This window comes from Zootoca vivipara, chromosome 17 (assembly GCF_963506605.1).
Source record: "Zootoca vivipara chromosome 17, rZooViv1.1, whole genome shotgun sequence".
Classification (NCBI taxonomy): Eukaryota; Metazoa; Chordata; class Lepidosauria; order Squamata; family Lacertidae; genus Zootoca; species Zootoca vivipara.
Window position 1 is genome coordinate 6,515,203 of NC_083292.1, and position 21,437 is coordinate 6,536,639.

Sequence of the window (21,437 nt, forward strand, 5' to 3'; positions counted from 1 at the left end):
GTTAACAACAGTGACCCTTAAACACTCTCTCTCTCTTTATGTATATGTGTATATAATTTTTTGAGAGTTGTTGCTATAACACCTGGTGAACAATTCAATCCATTTTGCACTTCACAAAATCCCCGCACATTAGGATATTTGATTTCCATTCCATCGGTATAAAAATATTTCAAGTGCTCTGCTAATATTAAGAGCACTCCTGTAGCCACACACACGCTGCAATTTTGAGTTATTGCTTCCCGTCACATTTTTTTTTCATTTACAAGTACTTTGCTTTGCTGCTTTTCTTTTCCGTTATATTATCCAGGGCAATTTAACAATGCTGGAGATCATCAAACTTTATGCCTTGGAATTTAAATGTCGTTACGATTCTGGCAGGGCACTTTCAAAATTATTAACTTTTCACCAATACTTTACAACAGAGTAATGGATTTTCCATTGCTGGTCCCTCAGCGGACAGTGCCAGGCCTGTTAAATATATATTTCGTTACAGCAAACTGAATGGTTGACTGAAATGTGGGAGAAAAGCAAATCAAACCAAGGCACAGGAGAATGGAAAGTGAGCATCACTGTCCACCTGGAACGCAATCTCAACTCCCCCCCTCTCAAAGTCATGGTTTTATTATAGAGCAAGAATCTGGTCCTCATGCCCCTAGGGGAACATGGCTGTAAGGAACATTTACAAAACTTTGTGGGAGGGTTTCCTTCAGAGATTCACAGTGGTTTATCTCTTAACCATGTTTCTGGTCCTCCTTGTTTTGAAGAAAATGAGCATGCTGTCAGATGGAGAGGGAGGAAGCATTGAGCCACGTTTGAAGCAAGATGCGTGCACTTTTCAGTGTATCTGGAGGCTAGGTGGACCATTCCCCAAGAGAAGGCACTTAAAGCTAGGGAGAGAAAAACTCAACAGTCCCAATTCTAAGTTGTTGAGTCATTTAGTCGTGTCCGACTCTTCGTGACCCCATGGACCATAGCACGCCAGGCACTCCTGTCTTGCACTGCCTCCCACAGTTTGGTCAAACTCATGTTGGTAGCTTCGAGAACACTGCCCAACCATCTCGTCCTCTGTCGTCCCCTTCTCCTTGTGCCCTCAATCTTCCCCAACATCAGGGTCTTTTCCAGGGAGTCTTCTCTTCTCATGAGGTGGCCAAAGTATTGGAGCCTCAGCTTCAGCATCTGTCCTTCCAGTGAGCACTCAGGGCTGATTTCCTTCAGAATGGATAGGTTTGATCTTCTTGCAGTCCATGGGACTCTCAAGAGTCTCCTCCTGCACCATAATTCAAAAGCATCAATTCTTCGGCCTTCTTTATGGTCCAGGTAGCATATACCTAAGTCTAAGAACAGGTCATTTGTCAGGGCCAGACCAGGGTTGTGGGCAGCCTATGCTTGAAAGCAAGACTGGAGAGAGGGGAGAAGTTGTTGTACAACTGGGCTGCTTGCAAATAAAGACTCCCACTACTGCAATGGGGCTTTCTCCTCTTCCTTTTTGCCACACACCCTCCAAATTGGATGAGTGTGTGTGTTTGGAGAACCTTCAGAACAGTGTGCAGTGGAAAGAGATGGGAGATTGTTCTGCCAAGAACAGTGAAATGTCTGCACTGATTGCATGATTGGAAGAGCGTGACATCGATTCCCAACCTTCGGATAGTCATGCATCCTACTGTGTAAAGGACAGTCCTCTGCACGACGGACTGCCAGGTCCAAGTCTGCTTCACAGACAAAGAACCTGGAGAAGGGAAGAGCACTGATGGACCTTGAACTTGCCCATCATGACTGAGCAGGCAGGCAGGTCACCTGGATTCCATTTCCATGTAAATTAGAAATTTGCATCTATACACATGGATTAGCATATGTTGGCTACGTGTGCTTTGGTGCCTTCTTTTGTCCTTGGGGGGATAGTTTGCACAAGGGGAAAGCACCAATGCTCAGTGACACAGAAGGCCCCAATTCCTGGCATCTCACGGTAGGGATATGCTTAAACCCTTGAGAGTCACTGTCAGTCAGTGTAGTAAACACTGACCTAAATGGACCAATGCCTTGACTCAGTACAATGCAGCTTCCTGTGTCCCTCGTTTGTAGAAACATTTACTCTTTTGGGGGAGGTGGTGATGTGCAGTTGTCCACCTTACAGTGAACCTGAGCGCCCCCCCCCCCCATAAATCCCTTGCTGAGCATAATCTGAAGATTCCTTCGTTTCAGGTGTATTTTTCTAGTAATGTGGGGAAATCTCTTCCGTAAGCGAAATCCGTGGCAGGGCTCCGGAGTGACAGCAAGGCAGCCCCTTCTCCCTCCTTCCTGACTTGGGCTGATTTTATTCAATTTCCCAGCAACTGCGCTCTGCTATTACCTTGTTCATCGTGCAGATCTATGCATTTTACCAGGAGAAGAACACCTGCCTTGTGTTTCTGACGGATGGGCCTTTGATATGGAAGCAAAAAGCCTCAAATCACAGGTAATCACCTGCTTCAATTTAATCCTGTTGCACGTGGAGAGGAGATATTCTTCCCACCCTCCCCTTCTTTCCTTTTCTTCTTCTCACTGAGTAAATCGGTAGAGGCTAATCTGGTCTCTGAGGTGGCTAGCAAAAGGATTGAAGGCGTCTTTCACATTAGCTGAAGATGCCAGAGAGTGGTAAAGAAAGGAATGGCGTCAGGCAGTGATGGCCAGTCCATTAGGGCACCAACCTTACTCATATCCAGTCCAGGACTGAGCAGAGGGAGAGGGGAAAGGCAGGACTAGAATTACTGTATTTTTCCGTCTATAAGACACCCCAAGGTATAAGACCCCACCCTATTCTGGGGGACTCAATTTTAAGAAAATGAGGGGAGATGGCACAAAGTTGTTGAGCCTCTCCCCCCGCGCAGCTGTGGACAGGACCATAAAGAAGGCTGATTGCCAAAGAATTGATGCTTTTGAATTATGGAGAAGGGGGCGACAGAGGACGAGATGGTTGGGCAGTGTTCTTGAAGCCACCAAAATGAGTCTGACCAAACTGCGGGAGGCAGTGCAAGACAGGAGTGCCTGGCGTGCTCTGGTCCATGGGGTCACGAAGAGTCGGACACGACTGAACGACTAAACAACAACACAGCAGTGGCAAGGCGGGGGCAGTGATCCCACTCCTGCATCCACTAAGACACCAAGAGGAGAAGGACCTTCTCTTTCTCATGACCCCTTGCAGCTGTCACCAAGGAAAAGAAGTCTATACTAGTTTCCTTCTCTTGGTGGTGGTGACACGAACCTTAAAGCCTCCTCCCCCCATGCAGACCATTGCTCCCTTTCAGCAACATCTGTAGATCTGGCACTGGATGGGAACTGGCATCCAACATCTGGAAGCCCTAGGCTAGGGAAGGCCATGCAAAGCACCGGCGTAAAGAATCAAGGAATTACTGTGCAGTCTGAGACTCACATTGACCAACATCTGATGTCTTTGCTGGTTTATAATTCTCACTACAGGGACACTGCCAACCACCCAAACATATACACTGTCCAAATGAAATTATCTTTCCACCGAGCTGAACAATTTCAGGTACCAGTATATCTTGCCTAGTAGTCTCAAGGATGATGTTGGCAAGGTTGGGGTGAGGGTGGGGAGACAGAGCAGTTTTCTCTGATTAATAATATCTCCATCTGCAAATGGATTTTGATTCCTTGCAGTTGGGTCCTTGGTTGGCTGTGAATTGATTTCATTGCTAGCTGGGGCGACCTTGCTTTGAAATGGTCACTGCCACTCCGTTGCGGGTGGGTTCTAAACTCGGCAGACACATCATGGCAAACAGGTACCCAGGGCATCATTCTTCCAGATTAAAAGTGGACGCCTATTTCCACCCTGCAATCAAAGGAGTTTTTGCCATTGTAGATACCAATACAGAATTCTTTTGCTGAAGGTGGCTCCTTACGTAGCCAACACGGAACCATCCGTGGTCAAAAGGGAAGGAGTGGCAGGCTTGCGGGAGTACTGAGCTTTGCAGAAGTGTGTGTGTGCGCGCGCACATGCATATACACACAGAGAGCAGAAAAACAACTTACAACTTCTCAAAACAAACAGGCAAATGTAGAAACATCTGAATGAAGATTAAGTGGTCATGGAATGCCGATTAATAATCATAATAATAATGCAGCTATCTATGTTACCTAATACCTAATAGAAAATTTGCCAGCCTACAAACTCACAGCCACTTGTTTTATATGACCATCAAGAGAAAGCTGCATTGCGGGCGGTCAATCCCAGCAAAGCTGCTGGCCCAGATGGGGTACTGGGAACAGTGGTAAAAAAATTGCGCTGATCAATTAGCAGGGGTCTTGACGAGGATTTTGAACATCTCTCTGCAAACCGCTTGTGTTACATCATGTTTGAGAGCGGCCACCATTATCCCAGTCCCAAAGAAAACAGCAATTAACTGCCTAAGTGACTATAGACCCATTGCATTAACATCTGTAGTGATGAAATGCTTCGAGAGATTGGTCCTCCAACATCTTAGAACATGTTTTCCACCAGACTTTGATAAACACCAGTTTGCCTATAGGAGAAAAAGGTCAACAGATGATGCCATTGCTACAGCTTTTCACCTTGCAGTGAGTCATCTGGAGAGACCAGGCAATTATGTCAGAATGCTGTTTATTGATTATAGCTCAGCTTTCAATACCATCCTTCTGGACATTCTCATCGGAAAGTTAAGGGACCTGGACCTTTCTTCTAACATCTGTGATTGGATTAAAGACTTTCTGAGAGATCGGACACAGAGAGCGAGGATTGGACCTGTTACATCTACCTCCCTGAAGCTCAGCACTGGCACTCCACAGGAATGCGTACCAAGTCCATACCTGTATTCGTTGTATACATATGATTGCATTTCATCTGACCCACCTACTGCAATTATTAAATTTGCTGGTGACACCACCATAATGGGTTTTATTACAGGCAGAGACGAATCTGCGTACGGGGGGAGGTTCAAAAGGTATCCACATGGTGTTCAGAGAACAATCTGCACCTAAACATTGGCAAGACAAAGGAGATGGTGTTGGACTTTCGGAGGAAGAGAGGGGAGCTAGCCCCATTGTATGGGGGGCGGGCTGTGTGGAGAGAGTCTCTTCCTTTAAATACCTGGGAGTCCATATTAGTGAAGACCTAACTTGGAAGGCCAATACAGCCCAGGTGGTTAGAAAGGCCCGACAGAGACTTCATTTCCTTAGGCCCTTGCGAAAGAACAAGGTTGGACAGCAACTGATGGTTTCCTTCTATCGGTCCACGATAGAAAGTGTTCTCTCATACTGCATTACGGTGTGGTATGCTGGTTTGGCAGCCATGGACAGAGAGTCCCTACGGAGGGTGGTGAGGACAGCACAGGATATCGTGGGCTGTCCCGAGTCCGTTAGATGTCATCGTGGGAGACCGTTGCCTCAGAAGAGCGAGGAACATTCTCAGGGATGACTCACACCCTGGCCAACACCTTTTTAATCTCCTGCCCTTGGGCAGGAGATATAGGAGCATGATAAGCCACACCAACAGGTTAAAGAACAGTTTCTACCCATGGGCCGTGAGGCTGCTGAATGGAAGACAGCAACATTGCAGCTGACGTTCGGGGTTGGTGGTCCTACGACAGCACAGAGTGTAACAAGGACTGATAGAAGGGATGGGGGGCTCGTTTAATCTAACTGTAAACAAGTGGTACAGTGACAATAAAGTATTTATTATTATTATTGTCACTTAATAAATTAATAATCTATGCAATGTATTTGTCACCTAATAATTCATTCTATTTGTCACCTAATGCAAAATTATTAATTTATTCAGTTTGTCACCTAATAAAGAAATAATGTATGTGATTTATTTGTCATCTATTAGAAAGAATTAATAATAATCTACTCAATTTTTTGGTCAACAAATAAACTACTGTTGTTGTCCTGTTGCGTTTCATAGAATCAGAGTTGGAAGGGACCCCAAGGGTCATCCAGTCCAACCCCCTGCAATGCAGGACTCTCAACTAAAGCATCCATGATAGATGGCCGTCCAACCTCTGCTTAAAAACCTCTAAGGAAGGAGAGTCCAGGAAGGAGAGGCTTTTAATGTTTAATAGATCATTTCATTTTTCTGTTGGAAGCCGCCCAGAGTGGCTGGGGAAACCCAGCCAGATGGGCGGGGTATAAATAATAAATAATAATAATAATAATCTCTCATGGGAGTCTGCTCCACTGCCAAACAGCTCTTACTGTCAGAAAGTTTTTCCGAATGTATAGTCAGAATCTCCTTTCTTGTAACTTGAATCCAGTGGGTTAGGTCCTAACCTCTGGGGCAGGAGCAAGATTACTGGTCCACCTAGCTAGTACTGCTCACTCACACTGACTGGCAGCCACTCTCCCAAATTCCAGGCAGGGGAGATTCCTATGTGGAGATGACAGGAATTGAACCTGGGACCCTTCTACATACAAAGCAGATGCTCTAGAACTCCCCAGTCCAGGAAGCCTGTTCCATCAGCTCTGTAAATAGGCCCGAGAATATTTTGTGCCGTTTGTCAGTGTCAATATTTTAAATGGTAAACTGCCTTGGGTGCCTTGGCAGAAAGGCAGTCTATAAATGGCAATAAATAAAATGAGTCCCCTTTTTTGTATAGACTTACTTCTAAGACTGCAGCTTAAATTATTACTTTACAAACCTCTGCCCTGGTTAGCATCTCACAAAACATCCTTTAATGTGAGAGATGTTTCTGCTACATTAAATCAATCTGAAAAAAGCCAAATCAACCATAAATCTAAAATGATGCATGGGAAGGTATTTCTTTAATTAGCCATAAACTTAATTGATTAGTCTTTTCTGGAAGAGGAATGGGAAATGGAACACACACACACATACACACAAACACACACATTGGTGGAAAGCAACCTTGTAAACCTTTGAATGAAAGGGACTGTCTCCTTTTGATGAGTGCCAAATTAATCTTCATAAATGGTCATAATTACTAGAGATTGGGCCTCTGCCAAGTCCCTCCATATTAAAAGAGAGTGAAATTATGCAATTGATTGTATCCACCGTCGTCTCTCTGGGGTATTCAGACAAGCTTTGACCCTGGCGACAAAAAACGGGAAGGTGGGGAACGAAGGAAATAAAATGTTCATGCTGAGGAGTGTGCTTCATTTATTAAAGCTTTGCGCTTTGTTTATACACCGCCTCCCAACTCCCAGAGGATCTTCAGAGTGGCAATATACTCTTTTCTTCGGGGAATGCTGGGGGGGGGGGGGCTGTTGCTACAGAAGTTACAGCTCCCTTTCATCCCGGGACTCCGGGACCCAGCAACCAGGGGGAGCTGGTGAGCCCATCAGAAGAGGGGAGGGGAAATTTAATGTGGATACCGGTGACATGCTACCAGTCAGACAGGGGCTATATGAGAGAGTGCAGGCAGGGGTCTGTGGGTTAGACAAGGGCCTCTGGTTAGAGACAGAGATTTATGATTAGAACCAGGAACCTGGGATTAGAGCTAGGGGCCTGGGATTAGTAATGGGGACTACAGCTAGGGATCTGGGATAGAACTAGGGAGCTAGGATTGGAGCTAGGGATTGGGGATTTGAGATAGGCGTTTTGGGATTAGAGAGGGACATAGGATTAGAGGTAAGAGATTTGGGATTAGAAATAGGAACCTGGGATTACAGACAGGGACCTGGGATTAGTGATGGGGATTACAACCTCTGCTGTGGGTATACAGGGAGAAATTTATCCAATTACACACCTATAATAGAATCACGTTCCCCGGCACCCATTTTACATGAGGGTTTCTGTCCCCAGGACTTGTGCTTCAGCTTGGCCTCCCTGTAAAATCTACGTTTTTGCCTCTGGCCTCACCCACCACTGACCTATGATCCTTGGAAACGTGACCCTCAGGTTGAAAAAAGTTCCCCATCGTTGTACAGGAATGATAAAGTGTTAACATATAGAACAGGCTTCCTCAGCCCTCCAGATGTTTTTGGCCTACAACTCCCATGATCCCTAGCTAGCAGGACCAGTGGTCAGGGATGATGGGAATTGTAGTCTCAAAACATCTGGAGGGCCGAGGTTGAGGAAGCCTGATACAGAACCTGGATTATTCCTGCTTTAGGCCTCGTTTTTCTTGGGCATCATGCCAGGCAGTTCTGAACAAGTCCAGCAAGATTTTCCTTTTGGTCTGGTCCAGCAGATCGTCTTCTTTAGTCTTTATGGATCTCAGCAAACTTGTAAAGCTACGATGCGCCTTCTTGGTGTTCAACAGCAGAAGGGGGAGCATCAAAGACCACAGAGAACAGAACACCTGCAGCATATTTTTTATTCACCCTAGAACACAGGTTCCCAACACATGGGCTTTTGTAAACATTTCCAAATGAAGGTACTTGAATTATAGAAAAACCAAAGGCGCCTTTTCCATTCCAATGTTTGAATACTCTTAAAAATTAATCACCTCCCCACCAAAAAATAAAAATAAAAATTGAAAAACCCATTTGTTATTAGGTGAAGTTGATTCCCACTTGCCAGAACTCCGCAATTTCTGTGCAAAATATTGCTTTTTATGTAGTTGAAAATTAGGCCCTGTGAGAAATAGAGAACATTTGAGCGAGGTGAAATAAAGGCTCTTCTTTTCGTTAGGTTAGGTTAAGAAGGCTAGGAAAATGATTGAGGAAACCCAACTGTTTCTATGGCACACCCCTCTGCTGAGAAGCTCAAGGAAGATTTACGGCAGGGGTGGAGAACCTGCAGCCTTTCAGATTGTTTGGGGCTACATTTCCTATCGTCCCTGGCCACTGCTCAAGGTGGCTGAGGCTGATGGGAGCTGGGGGGGGTCCAACTTTAGGGGGAGGTCAAATGTTCCCTCTCCCTGATTTATATACAACAGCCTTGTCCTCCACAAGATGGTGTTTTAATGGAGAACCAGTTTGGCTAGCAGTCAATGTAGATTCTTGGGCCTTGTTTTGGCTCACGGGCACAGATTGCCAAAGTCCCACCACAAACAACTTCCATCCATCTTGGGCCTCCACGACAAATTGGCTCTGCCCTGCCAATTTTCATTCAACCTAGCTCAAATTAAAGTTTCAAATACCGTATATTCCGGTGTATAAGGCGACTGGGCGTACAAGACGACCCCCTACTTTTCCAGTCAAAATATAGAGTTTGGGATATACTCACCTTAATGAGTATATCCCAAACTTCCAACGTACACCAAATAATTTTTTTCTGTATCTCTTCCTCTCCCCGCTTTTTAAACACCAGTAAATGAAGCCAAAAGAGAGACATCAGTGCTTAAATGCACAGGTGTTTAAATGCACTTACTTGCAGGCATGCTAAGAACTACGGTAGCATTTTGAACTACCGTAGATTTCATTCGGAGGGAGGGGAGGAGAGGTGGGGAGAGGGAGAAGGGGAGGGAGCCTGCTCCACTGACACTCTGTTGTTCCAGGCACCGAGGCGAGGGGGGGGGGAGAGAAAGAAAGAGGCTGCCGTTTTCTTTCCGTGCACACCTTCTTTCTGTGCTTTTCTTTCCCCTCTTCCTGCAGGAAAAGAAAGCAGAGGTTGCTTACACGCGCGTAATTGGGTGCCGCTTTCTTTCCCTGCAGGGAGGAGGGAGGAAAGCTTCACGCGTCCCCTCTCCCTGCACGGAAAAAAAGCGGCTGCTGCTTACATGCGAGTAAGCGGCTGCTGCTTTCTTTCCCTGCAGGGAGGAAAGCCCCGCGCGTCCCCTCTTCCTGCACGGAAAGAAAGCGGCAGCCGCTTACACGGTCGCTGCATACGGCAGGGATACGCCTGCGGGCCGTTTTTGAGCTCCCCCCACTGTATGCGGTGACTGCAGAATCTTATACCCAGCGTATAAGACGACCCCCCAACTTTTGAAAAGATTTTCCTGGGTTCAAAAGTCGTCTTATACACCAGAATATACGGTACTTTTAGTTTCTACTCCCATCCATGCCATCAGCTTTTAAATGGGAAAGTGACCTAAAATGAGGGAACAACAACCGATTTGCTTAGTCACAGCACATAATATATCCCAAACCCTTGAGTAGATTTCAACTCCTACCTAAAAAAGAAAAGGATAAATTCTCAAGGCGTGAGGCAACAGAAAAGAAAGGAAGGAAAAGGAAAGACTCTGATACCAGCTCAGCTTCCTGCCACGAAATGATTTAACGTCTAGAAATGAGACAGCAACAGAAGGACCACCATGTTGCACAGCGAGGCCTGTTCATTGCAGTAGTTTCGTAACTTTTGCCGTGGAAAATACCACGTAGGTTGAAGTCGCTTCCCTTTTTGGACAACACAGGAATAAAAATTTCCACACCACTTCATTCCCCTATAACCAACACCAACAATAGAGACTTCTCACCCCCATTCACACCAACACTTCAGTTTTAAGAAAGGAGAACATTATTTCTGGGGAAATGGATAAGCAAGGGGAAATGGCAAGCAACCTTCTTTTGCTCATTTCCTTCAAAGTCCGTTCTTCAAAGAAATTAAACGTTTCCTTAGTAGGCCGTCATTCATCGCTTCTGTATCCAAGGGCTAATCACCCCCAGCTTTAACAGACTGAAGGAAACAGCTTGGAATAAGTTCTGCGCCTCTTCCGCGCCCAAGGGTAACACTGGGCAGCGGGCAAGACAAAGCCATCTTGCTAACATAAGGCACTTACCTACTTTTACAGGGGAAGGAAAAAAGAGGGCCGAGGCAAGAACGCAATGTTAACATGCAAGTTTAAAGATAAATGTGTCCTGGTGACAAATGCGCACTGTATTAGCATTTAAGAGCTCAGAGATGGATGGTTCAACTGACATCAAACGTCGCTCATAAAAGCTGCTCTTTCCTTGCAGATGTCAGGTCCGCACACTGGTGGCAGGTCCGTTAGTCCGGGACCTTTGGCGGTCGTATTTGACAGACACAATAAGGAAAAGGAGAAGGGTTGCTCCTTGAATAGCAACCAGCAGAAAAAAGTAATAGTTTAAATGGCACCCATTAATGTTACCTGTCAGGGGGGAAAGAGAGAGAGAGAGAGAAGGTAAATTCATTCCGTTACATGAAGTAATTCCATTCCATGAAACCAGGATTCAAACCAGTGTTGCCTGGAACACAGAAACATTTTGCCAAAAGAGAAATACTAATGCTAGCTTTACAGTGAGGTTGGCTGGTTTTCCTGCAGGTAACTCACATCTTATGTCAGGGGTCGGCAAGGCTTACCAGGCATGGGCTGGATCACTCCCGTGGAGATCGTCAGCGGACCGGACCGGCGCAGCGTGACGCCAGAAATTGCTTCTGCACATGCCCAGGTGCTGAAAATCACGCCTGCACAGAAGCGATTTCCGGCGCCGCGGACATGCGCAGGCGCAATTTCCAGAGAAAATATGGAACAGCCCAAACAATATGAATCAGAACCACGTGGCGATTTCTGGACCATTCATGGACCGGATCCAGAACCCATTCGGCCTGGAACCGGCCCGCGGGCCTTAGGTTGCCGACCTCTGTTTTATGTGCATTTAACATCCACGATTCCAAGCATACGTGCTCCGCTGCCGCTCTATCCCAGCCTTTTTCTTCTGCCTGCATCTCTCTCTGCCTTCTCTGCTTGCTTCCCTCCTTCTCCTTTCCGTCGGTCCAAAAACTGCACCTGACCAGGCAAGTCCTGCCTGGCAAGCCTGCAAGGCTAACAGCTTTGGGAGTGGTGGTTATGCAAGATTCTGAACCCACAATGATCTCACAAGGCTCTATGCTCCAGGTCCACTTGGGGCCTCCAGGCTCCCCACACCTCTGACCCTCACTGGCCACCTTATAGAAAGTGGGATGGCTAGCCATGGAGCGGCTCCCCCCCCCTGCAAGGACTAGGCAGGCTCCCCATTTCCACCTATGCAGGGTAGAGGGATGCATAGGTGAGAGCTGCAAAGGGCAGCCATGGAGACATGAGGAGGCCTCCCTGCAGGGGTCCCCCCGCCGCTTGCCAGCCAAGGAAAAGGCAATTTCAGCCAAACACGATTTTTATACATGCACACAATCCTTGGAACCGAACCCCTGTGGATGATGAGGGTTGCCTGTATTCTTGGGAGCCACTTGATTCTCTAGAGCAGTGTTTCCCAACCTTGGGTCTCCAGCTGTTTTCGGACTACAACTCCCATCATCCCAAGTTATAGCAAGACCAGTGGTCAGGAATGATGGGAATTGTAGTCTGAAAACAGCTGGAGACCCAAGGTTGGGAAACACTGCTCTAGAGAGCAGCCCATGGGCTAAAATATTTTATTTCTACAGAAAGTGTCCCTCAACAGGAAACTGTGTTTTTTAATCATTCTGGAGCCTACTAGCAGTTTCCTTTTCTTGTAACTGTGTGAAAACTTCCCTGAGATCTTGCTCTTCAATTAAGACACTTCGGTCCACCCGCACAGGGCTTGCACTCAGCTTTCCTTCAAAACTAGGGTTTAGTTTCCTAAATTGTTGTTGTTGTTTAGTCATTTAGTCGTGTCCGACTCTTCGTGACCCTATGGACCAGAGCACGCCAGGCAGTTTCCTAAATTAGGAAAGCTCATTGGTTGAAAATTACGCTTTTGTTAAGGAAACTTCATTTGCTAATGTTGTAGGTATGTCCACACATGGCTCAACATGGACAGAGTCCAATAGACCTCAAGAGGACTCCCAACTGGTTCATTATAGTCATTACTTAGAACTGGCCAGGGACTAGGGTGGGTGGGAGTCAGAAAAAATTCTGTACTCATCAATCCTTGTTTGTGCATACATGCCAAGTTGAAATTACTTTAATTACGTAAAACGTAAGATTCAATTAAATGAATTAAATGAATTTATAATTACAAGCTCTAGTAAGAGCCCAAAGGGGCTTTGCACTTGACATGAAAAAAAACAATGCAGTTCACCCGAAGAGGGCAAGTCTTTGAAAAGTAGCAATTTCCCTTTTACAGGTCAGGATGTTAACGCCATGAAAATCTCCATTTTTTAAACTCCAGAAATAATTTAATTGTTTCATGGGGGGGGGGTTGGCACTTGAGTGTGGGTAAATTAAGGGGGGAGGGGGAGCTAAAGAAACACAATGATTAAAGAAACACAGTTAACATTCCGCTGCTGGGGCGCGTGGAGGAAATTGGATCAATCAGCCGGGGGAAATGATTCTGCCTGGGTCAGCCCTCCTGGCTCTGAGCCCCCTATGAGGCTTTCCCCCTTTTCTGTCCCTCAGAGCAGCTCCACCAATGTCACAACACAGCGGTCCTCAAAGTGGATGGTGGTGGGATTACCTGGGGTGGGGTGGGGGTGGGATTACCTGGGGGGGTGCTAAGAGGCAAGGGGGCAGCAGAAGGGGACTGGAGATGCCAGTGACTATCAGATTTTGAAAAGCTGGCATGAATGGATCACGTTCACCCATTTTGTTGAATTCATTAAGCTAGACAGTTTGGGTTGGATTTTGAATAAATGGGCAATTAATTGTTGCTGCTTTGAATTGAATGTGTCGTCATGTTCCTTGTGCAAACCGCTAATCTAAACAATGCTTTTTATAGAGGTTCTGGGACTGAGTTTATGGGGTGAATGCCCCCCCCCCAAAAGTCTGGGAACCGCTGTTGTACCAGAACAGCAACCCTGCTGACTCAGACCACAGGCCCGTCCAGGCCAACTCCTTGCTTTTCCAGTGTCCAACCAGGTGTCTCCCAGGAAGTCCCTGCCACAGCCCTGGAGGGAGGCTCGTCGCCTTCAGACCCATCCAGCAGGGTGAGTCCAGAAGGAAACTATAGCCAGTGGTTCTGAAGGCCACTGAGAGATTGAGCAGAAGCAGCAGCATGGCACTCCTCCTGTCCTTCCCTCTTGGACTACTTAGACTACTTCAATGCGCTCTACGTGGGGCTACCTTTGAAGGTGACCCAGAAACTGCAACTAATCCAGAATGCGGCAGCTAGACTGGTGACTGGGACGGGCCACCGAGACAATACAACACCGGTCCTGAAAGACCTACATTGGCTCCCAGTACGTTTCTGAGCACAATTCAAAGTGTTGGTGCTGACCTTTAAAGCCCTAAACGGCCTCGGCCCAGTATACCTGAAGGAGCGTCTCCACCTCCATTATTCAGCCTGGACACTTAGGTCCAGCTCTGAGGGCCTTCTGGCGGTACCCTTGCTGCAAGAAGTGAGGTTGCAGGGAACCAGGCAGAGGGCCTTCTCGGTAGTGGCGCCTGCCTTGTGGAATGCCCTCCCATCAGATGTCAAGGAAATAAACAACTACCTGAGTTTCAGAAGACATCTGAAGACAGCCCTGTATCAGGAAGTTTTTAATGTTTGATGTTTTATCGTGTTTTTAATATTCTGTTGGGAGCTGCCCAGAGTGGCTGGGGAAACCCGGCCAGATGGGCGGGGTACGCATGTATGTATGAATATATAAACAAATAATAATAAAGTTCATCCATCAGAATGACCAAGGCTGATTTGGCCCCCAACCAGGCCTGAACCCAGGCTAGCATGGATCCAGATAGTCCGTCTCATGTGGCAATATCTGAAGCTATTTCCCCACAACCCTCTCAGTCACCTTTCCCCAGGAAGGAAGGGGGGGACCTGCAGCCAGAAGATAGTAGTTACAATCCCTTGGTTGGTCTATAACCAGCTAGTTTGCTCAGAGGGCACCAAAATGAAGGAGCAACCCAGTGTCAACTGCTTTGCTCAGCGAACAATTTCTCCAGAACAGCCTCTAACAGCACCCTAAAGATAGTAACAAACGAACCAGCATTGTTATACGGGGGTGGGGGGTGGAATTATTACAGGATCGTTTTGGAATTTCTGTGTAATCGTTGCTCAGCTTCTTAAATGCCTCCTCTGGCGAAGGTTGCCAGTGAAAATTGCAGCTTAGAAAAAACAGCCGTGCCTAAGATAGGAAAGTTTTGGAAATGAACAGCATGCGGCAGCTTTAGGAATAAGTACAGTGGTGCCTCGCTAGACGAATTTAATTCGTTCCACGGGTCTTTTCTTATAACGAAAAATTCGTCTAGCGAATCCTATAGGAATGCATTAATTGAATTTCAATGCATTCCTATGGGAAACCGCGATTCGCTAGACAAATTTTTCATAAAACGAATTCGTCTAGCGAGGCAACCTCCGTTCGAAAAATCCTTTCGTTAAGTGGAAATTTCGTTAAGCAGGGCATTCGTTAAGCGAGGCACCACTGTACTCTGCTTTCTTTTGCTCTAACATGCTGGAAAAGAAAAAAAATAAAATAAACAAACTCATAAATAACTTACCCAAATCTGTGTGATTACTCATCCAGCCAATCGCTGTAATAGACACCAAAGCCAGAAGCCCTGATCCAACAAAAGATCCAATTCCAGAAAAGAAGAAGAAGAGACCCATAATAGCACTCTGCATAGATTTGGGAGCAGCAGAATATGCAAATTCCAGACCTGGAACAAAAGAACAAAGGGGGAGAGGCATTAAGGCAAATTCCATCCATTATTTCGGGCAACATTTTTCACGAGTATAAAGGCCATGAAGACACGGGCTCAAAAAACCTGTGGACCCAGAGTTATTATTCATCACACATTATTTGTAATGTTTAAAGCACATTCAGTGAGCGGCAAATATAATTGCAGGTTTATTTGTATCAGCCCCAGCAAGCATGACCAACAACCAGGGGTGATTGGAGTTGTAGTTCAGTAAACATCTGGAAGGTCAAAGGTTCCCCACACCGGATTTACACCATAAAAGGCTGAAATGCGCAATAAAACCACAACATTACCAATACAGTCATACCTCAGCTTATGTATCCCTCTGGATACGTAAACTTCGGGATACAAATGCGGTAACCCAGAAGTATTTTTCTGGGTTTTGCTGTGTGCGCATGCACAGAAGCACTAAACCACACTGGGCGCATGTGTAGAAGCGGTCCTCGGGTTGCGAATTCCTCGGGATGCAGCCAGACCTCCGGAACGGATCCCGTTCGCAACCAGAGGTACCACCGTACCATGAAGGCAGCAGCTGAAAACATATAGCAGGCTATGAGAAAAATCCAACCCTGCTTTGAATTGGGCTGGAGGGGCCTGGATTAGGTGGCTGTGTAGCTCCATCAGTACAGCTGACTTCCAAGGGCCACCTCTCAGCAGAGTGATGGGGTGAGCTCCCCCTTCCATAGGAGGGCAGGAGTGCCGCCGGTGGCGTCCCTGCCAGCTGCAGCAAGCGGAAACCCCATTGTGAAAAGGATCCATTGGATGCTGAGCTGGTCCTACTGTCATCATTTGATGTGACAACATCAGGGCCAACCGAGGTCTGGTTTTTATGCCAGCACTAGGCTCACCCAGCGATGTGCCTCTGCCCGCAGCCTTCTGCCACGTTCCTGCCACTGAGCTGGTGGCAATAAGCTTGGATTGCTCCCTGAAGCAATTCTGGTACAGGGAGAGGAGTTCCGGGTATTTGGGTTCCAAGCTCTTCACACCTTTAAAGGTTAAGTACCAAGCACCTTGTTTTCCCAGTAGTGATGTATGGAAGTGAGAGCTGGATCATAAAGAAGGCTGATCGCCGAAGAATGGATGCTTTTGAATTCTGGTGCTGGAGGAGACTCTTGAAGATGTGGGCGGGGGCTACATTGCCTGCGCCGCCCAGCTCTTCTGAGGAGGCGGCCCCAGGCTCTCGCTCCCGGCGCGAAGCTCCAGAGGCGCGCGGGGAGCGCGAGCTTGTGGCTGCCTCCTCTGCCTCCCAGGTCTTCTGAGGAGGCGGCCCCAGGCTCTCGCTCCTGGCACAAAGCTCCAGAGGCGCGCGGGGAACGCGAGCCTGTGCCTGCCTCCTCCGCGCCTCCCCGGTCTTCCGAGAAGGCGGGCCCAGGCTCCCGCTCCCGGCGCGAAGCTCCAGAGGCGCGCGGGGAACGAGAGCTTGTGGCTGCCTCCTCCGCGCCTTCCAGCTCTTCCAAGGAGGCGGCCCCAGGCTCCCGCTCCCGCCGCGAAACTCCAGAGGCGCGCGGGGAACGCGAGCCTGTGGCTGCCTCCTCCGCTTACGCTCCCCGCTCCTGCTTAGCGCTCCTCCGCTTACGCTCCCCGCGCGCCTCTGGAGCTTCGCGCCGGGAGCGGGAGCCTGGGGCTACCACGCCTGCGCCCCTCAGCCTTTTCTTCTAGGGGGGGCAATTGCCCCCTCCTGCCCCCCTGCCTACACCCATGACTAGATGAGCCCAGGGGGGTTCATTTCTAGCTTTATAGTTATTTGGTTCTATATGCTTCTTTAAGAGAACCTCAAGGTCCACCAACAGCAACACAGGAAACTGCCTTATACTGAGTCAGACCATTGCTTTCATTTGGCTCAGTACGGCCTACAGCAGCAGCTCTCCACAGATTTTCAGGCAGGGTGAGATGGCGGGTGTTTCTGAATGCAAAGGAGATATTCCACCCCGATCTACCGCCTTCCAGCAAGTCAAGGAAATCCCCTGTGTTGCAAAAACAGAAAACTCTAAACAACCACAAGCAACTCGCGGCTAATAATGATCTAACAAGATATCATTAACATTATATTGTTTCACACTTCATGAGCAGAAAAGATGTAATCCTTGCATAAAGTCACAAATAATAAGAGACAAATAAATGTTCCATGCACAGAATTAGAAAGCGTGATCAGTCAGTATCAAAACACGCTGAGATGAAGGCAAATTGTCTTTCGACAGTCAAGATCCTGCAGAAGTGCGGTGATGAGTGCTCCAAGTGTAGAACAGTTTTTTTCCGGATAACGAACTGTTTCAATAATGATTCTTTGTCAGCAAATAAGTTGTACCCTACAGGTACTTCAAATAGCGGTAGATCAGCAATCACTTAACAGTGTAGTAAGCTGAGGGGATGGTTCAGAGAGAGAGACCAGCTTTAAAAGGGATTTAGACGAAGTCATGGAGGGTGAGGCTATCAGTGGCCACTAGCCTCAATGGCTGTGTTCTGCTTCCGCCGTAGGGGGCAGTATGCCTCTGAATGCCAGTTGCTGGGAACCACAATTGGAGAGGAAGTTGTTGCACCCAGATCTAAATAAAGGAAGACACTACAACATCTACATCGTCTCACATATAAAGATGATCGAGCACTGAAGATGGGAAGGTATACCATGAGAACACTGTGGACTCATTGTACAGCGTCAAATGCCAGTTTTAGAGCCTTGTGATAGAAAGCTCGAGATCTGGTTTATTCCCATTTATTATGGCTCATTGGGTGCAGAGGGCAGTCAGGAAATAGCAAGAGGTCTGTTGTGAATCTCACAATGGCAAACCGTCTGCCTAAGCAACAGCGCCATCTCCACTTGCAATTCTCAGCAATCTGTATCCAGCGGGATACTGGCTCCAGCCCTGCATCGCCATTACGGTTAGTAGCCACCACCCAGTAAGGGCATTAAGAAGAGCAAATGAAAGCTGGTTGGTTTTTCTCACAGTCTGGTGGTGCTCAGCTTGTGGAAACATGCAGGTGGGCTTTTCCACTGAAGGTGGGCTTTTCCACCCCTGCAGAATGCCTCCAGGCTGAAAGACGAAAGGCCCATCAGTATTGGCATTCCGTCGGCTCTTGAAGACACACCAGTTTAGGCAAGGCTTCCTCTGAACTTGACCTTCCCAATTACTTACTTTATTTCATTTATTTATTTCCCGTATAATTTTTTATTAGTTTTTCCTTTTATAACACAACAAATCCAACCTTACAATAACAAACAAACATACTCTTTGCTCTGCCGAGCTTGTGACTTTCCTCTGTCCCTTCAGCTGGTTCTTTTTCTTTTCAGATCTTTGTATCACACTTTAAATTACCAATTTCTGACCTTAATATCCTTGTAGTCAACTCTAAGGTCTGAAAGTTTATCATTGCTGGATTTATTTCAGTCCTGCTAATGTCTTCACATTTTTACAATAATTGTTCATATGCCAAATACATTTACACCACTCTCTTTGAAATTTGCAACCAAAGACCCAATTACTTATTTTAACCACACCTTTAACTGTTTAATTGCTAAGCCTTTTAACAAGCTTGTTTCGTTGCAAATTTTAATCACAGATATTTTAAATATTTTCTTGGAATTGTACCATTGCGTATTTTAATTATGTATGGATTTTATACTGTAGTGGCTCCCCCCCCCTTTTAAACAGGGAGGCACACATTTTCTCTTCCCTCACAACAACCCTTTAAGGTAGGCTAGGCTGAGAGACAGTGACTAGTCCACAGTCAACATGACCCTTTTGGTATGGATTGTGGGAGAACCTGAACAAATCCCAAGGCCCTTGAAGGACAATTGTCGCTTTTTGAACTGGGATACAAAACAGAACCAAATGTTTGTCCAGAAGCAACTTTAAAAAGACACCTGGTGTAACTCTGCAGCATAATATACCCACCACATTGAACAGGGCCTCCTTTTTGTAAGCAGAAAATACATTGTACTTAAATATTTAAAAAAAGCAAAGCGACGGGGGGCTGAAATTCCTCAGGATAGAGCAGTTTCCACATTTTCTTTCTGCGGCGAAGAGAATCTAAAATCCTGCCACCTAGTGGCTTCACTGTGGTACTACTGAGAGACAAAGTTAACTTTTACAAGTTTCTGCCAGAAGTGTGCATGCACACGAAAGCTCATACCAAAATAAAAACTTAGTTGGTCTTTAAGGTGCTACTGAAGGAATTTTTTTATTTTACTTCGATCCAGACCAACACGGCTACCTACCTGTAACAAGTTTCTGCCAGTATTCCCTCCCGGAAGCAAATGGCTTTTCTTCAAATCATAGAATCATAGAATCATAGAGTTGGAAGAGACCACAAGGGCCATCCAGTCCAACCCCCTGCCAAGCAGGAAACACCATCAAAGCATTCCTGACAGATGGCTGTCAAGCCTCTGCTTAAAGACCTCCAAAGAAGAAGACTCCACCACACTCCTTGGCAGCAAATTCCACTGCCGAACAGCTCTTACTGTCAGGAAGTTCTTCCTAATGTTTAGGTGGAATTTTCTTTCTTGTAGTTTGAATCCGTTGCTCCGTGTCCGCTTCTCTGGAGCAGCAGAAAACAACCTTTCTCCCTCCTCTATATGACATCCTTTTATATATTTGAACATGGTTATCATATCACCCCTTAACCTTCTCTTCTCCAGGCTAAACATACCCAGCTCCCTAAGCCGTTCCTCATAAGGCATCGTTTCCAGGCCTTTGACCATTTTGGTTGCCCTCTTCTGGACACGTTCCAGCTTATCAGTATCCTTCTTGAACTGTGGTGCCCAGAACTGGACACAGTACTCCAGGTGAGGTCTGACCAGAGCAGAATACAGTGGTACTATTACTTCCCTTGATCTAGATGCTATACTCCTATTGATGCAGCCCAGAATTGCATTGGCTTTTTTAGCTGCTGCATCACACTGCTGACTCATGTCAAGTTTGTGGTCTACCAAGACTCCTAGGTCCTTTTCACATGTACTGCTCTCAAGCCAGGTGTCTCCCATCCTGTATTTGTGCCTTTCATTTTTTTTGCCCAAGTGTAGTACTTTACATTTCTCCTTGTTAAAATTCATCTTGTTTGCTTTGGCCCAGTTGTCTAATCTGTTAAGGTCATTCTGAAGTGTGATCCTGTCCTCTGGGGTGTTAGCCACCCCTCCCAATTTGGTGTCATCTGCAAACTTGCTCAGGATGCCCTCAAGCCCATCATCCAAGTCATTGATAAAGATGTTGAACAAGACTGGGCCCAAGACAGAACCCTGTGGCACCCCACTAGTCACTACTCTCCAGGATGAGGAGGAGCCATTGATGAGCACCCTTTGGGTTCGGTCAGTAAGCCAGTTACAAATCCACTGAATGGTAGCATTGTCTAGCCCACATTTTACCAGCTTCTTTACAAGAATATCATGGGGCACCTTGTCAAAGGCCTTGCTGAAATCAAGATAGGCTACATCCACAGCGTTCCCTTCATCTACCAGGCTTGTAATTCTGTCAAAAAATGAGATCAGATTAGTCTGACATGACTTATTTTTCAGGAACCCATGCTGACTTTTAGTGATCACAGAGTTTCTTTCTAGGTGCTCACAGACTGTTTGCTTAATGATCTGCTCTAGAATCTTTCCTGGTATTGATGTCAGGCTGACTGGGCGGTAATTGTTTGGGTCCTCTCTTTTCCCCTTTTTGAAAATAGGGACAACATTTGCCCTCCTCCAGTCTGCTGGAACTTCGCCTGTTCTCCAGGAATTTTCAAAGATTATTGCCAGTGGTTCTGAAATCACCTCTGCCAGTTCTTTTAATACTCTTGGATGTAGTTCATCTGGCCCTGGAGACTTGAATACATCTAAACAAGCCAAGTATTCTTGTACTACCTCCTTACTTATTCTGGGCTGTGTTTCCCCTGCTGAATCATCTGCTCCATATTCTTCAGGTCGGGCCTTTTTTTCTTTCTTGGAGAAGACTGAGGCAAAGAAGGCATTGAGGAGTTCTGCCCTTTCTCTGTCCCCTGTTTGCATTTCACCATCTTCTCCTCTGAGTGACCCCACTGTTTCCTTGTTTT

At 46.5% G+C, this 21,437-nt stretch overlaps 1 protein-coding gene across 1 annotated transcript in view; it reads right to left on the bottom strand.

Annotated features, from left to right (window-relative positions):
• Window positions 1-8,271: 8,271 nt before the first annotated feature.
• Window positions 8,272-21,437, bottom strand: part of SLC15A4 (solute carrier family 15 member 4) — a 66,111-nt gene continuing 52,945 nt past the window's right edge. Inside the window, exons 7-8 of the mRNA XM_035098007.2 lie at window positions 15,210-15,368; window positions 8,272-10,964 (exon numbers count right to left, since the gene is read on the bottom strand). Coding sequence (XP_034953898.1) covers window positions 10,816-10,964; window positions 15,210-15,368 — 308 coding nt within the window. The 3' untranslated portion in view covers window positions 8,272-10,815. The remainder of the gene's footprint in view (window positions 10,965-15,209; window positions 15,369-21,437) is intronic.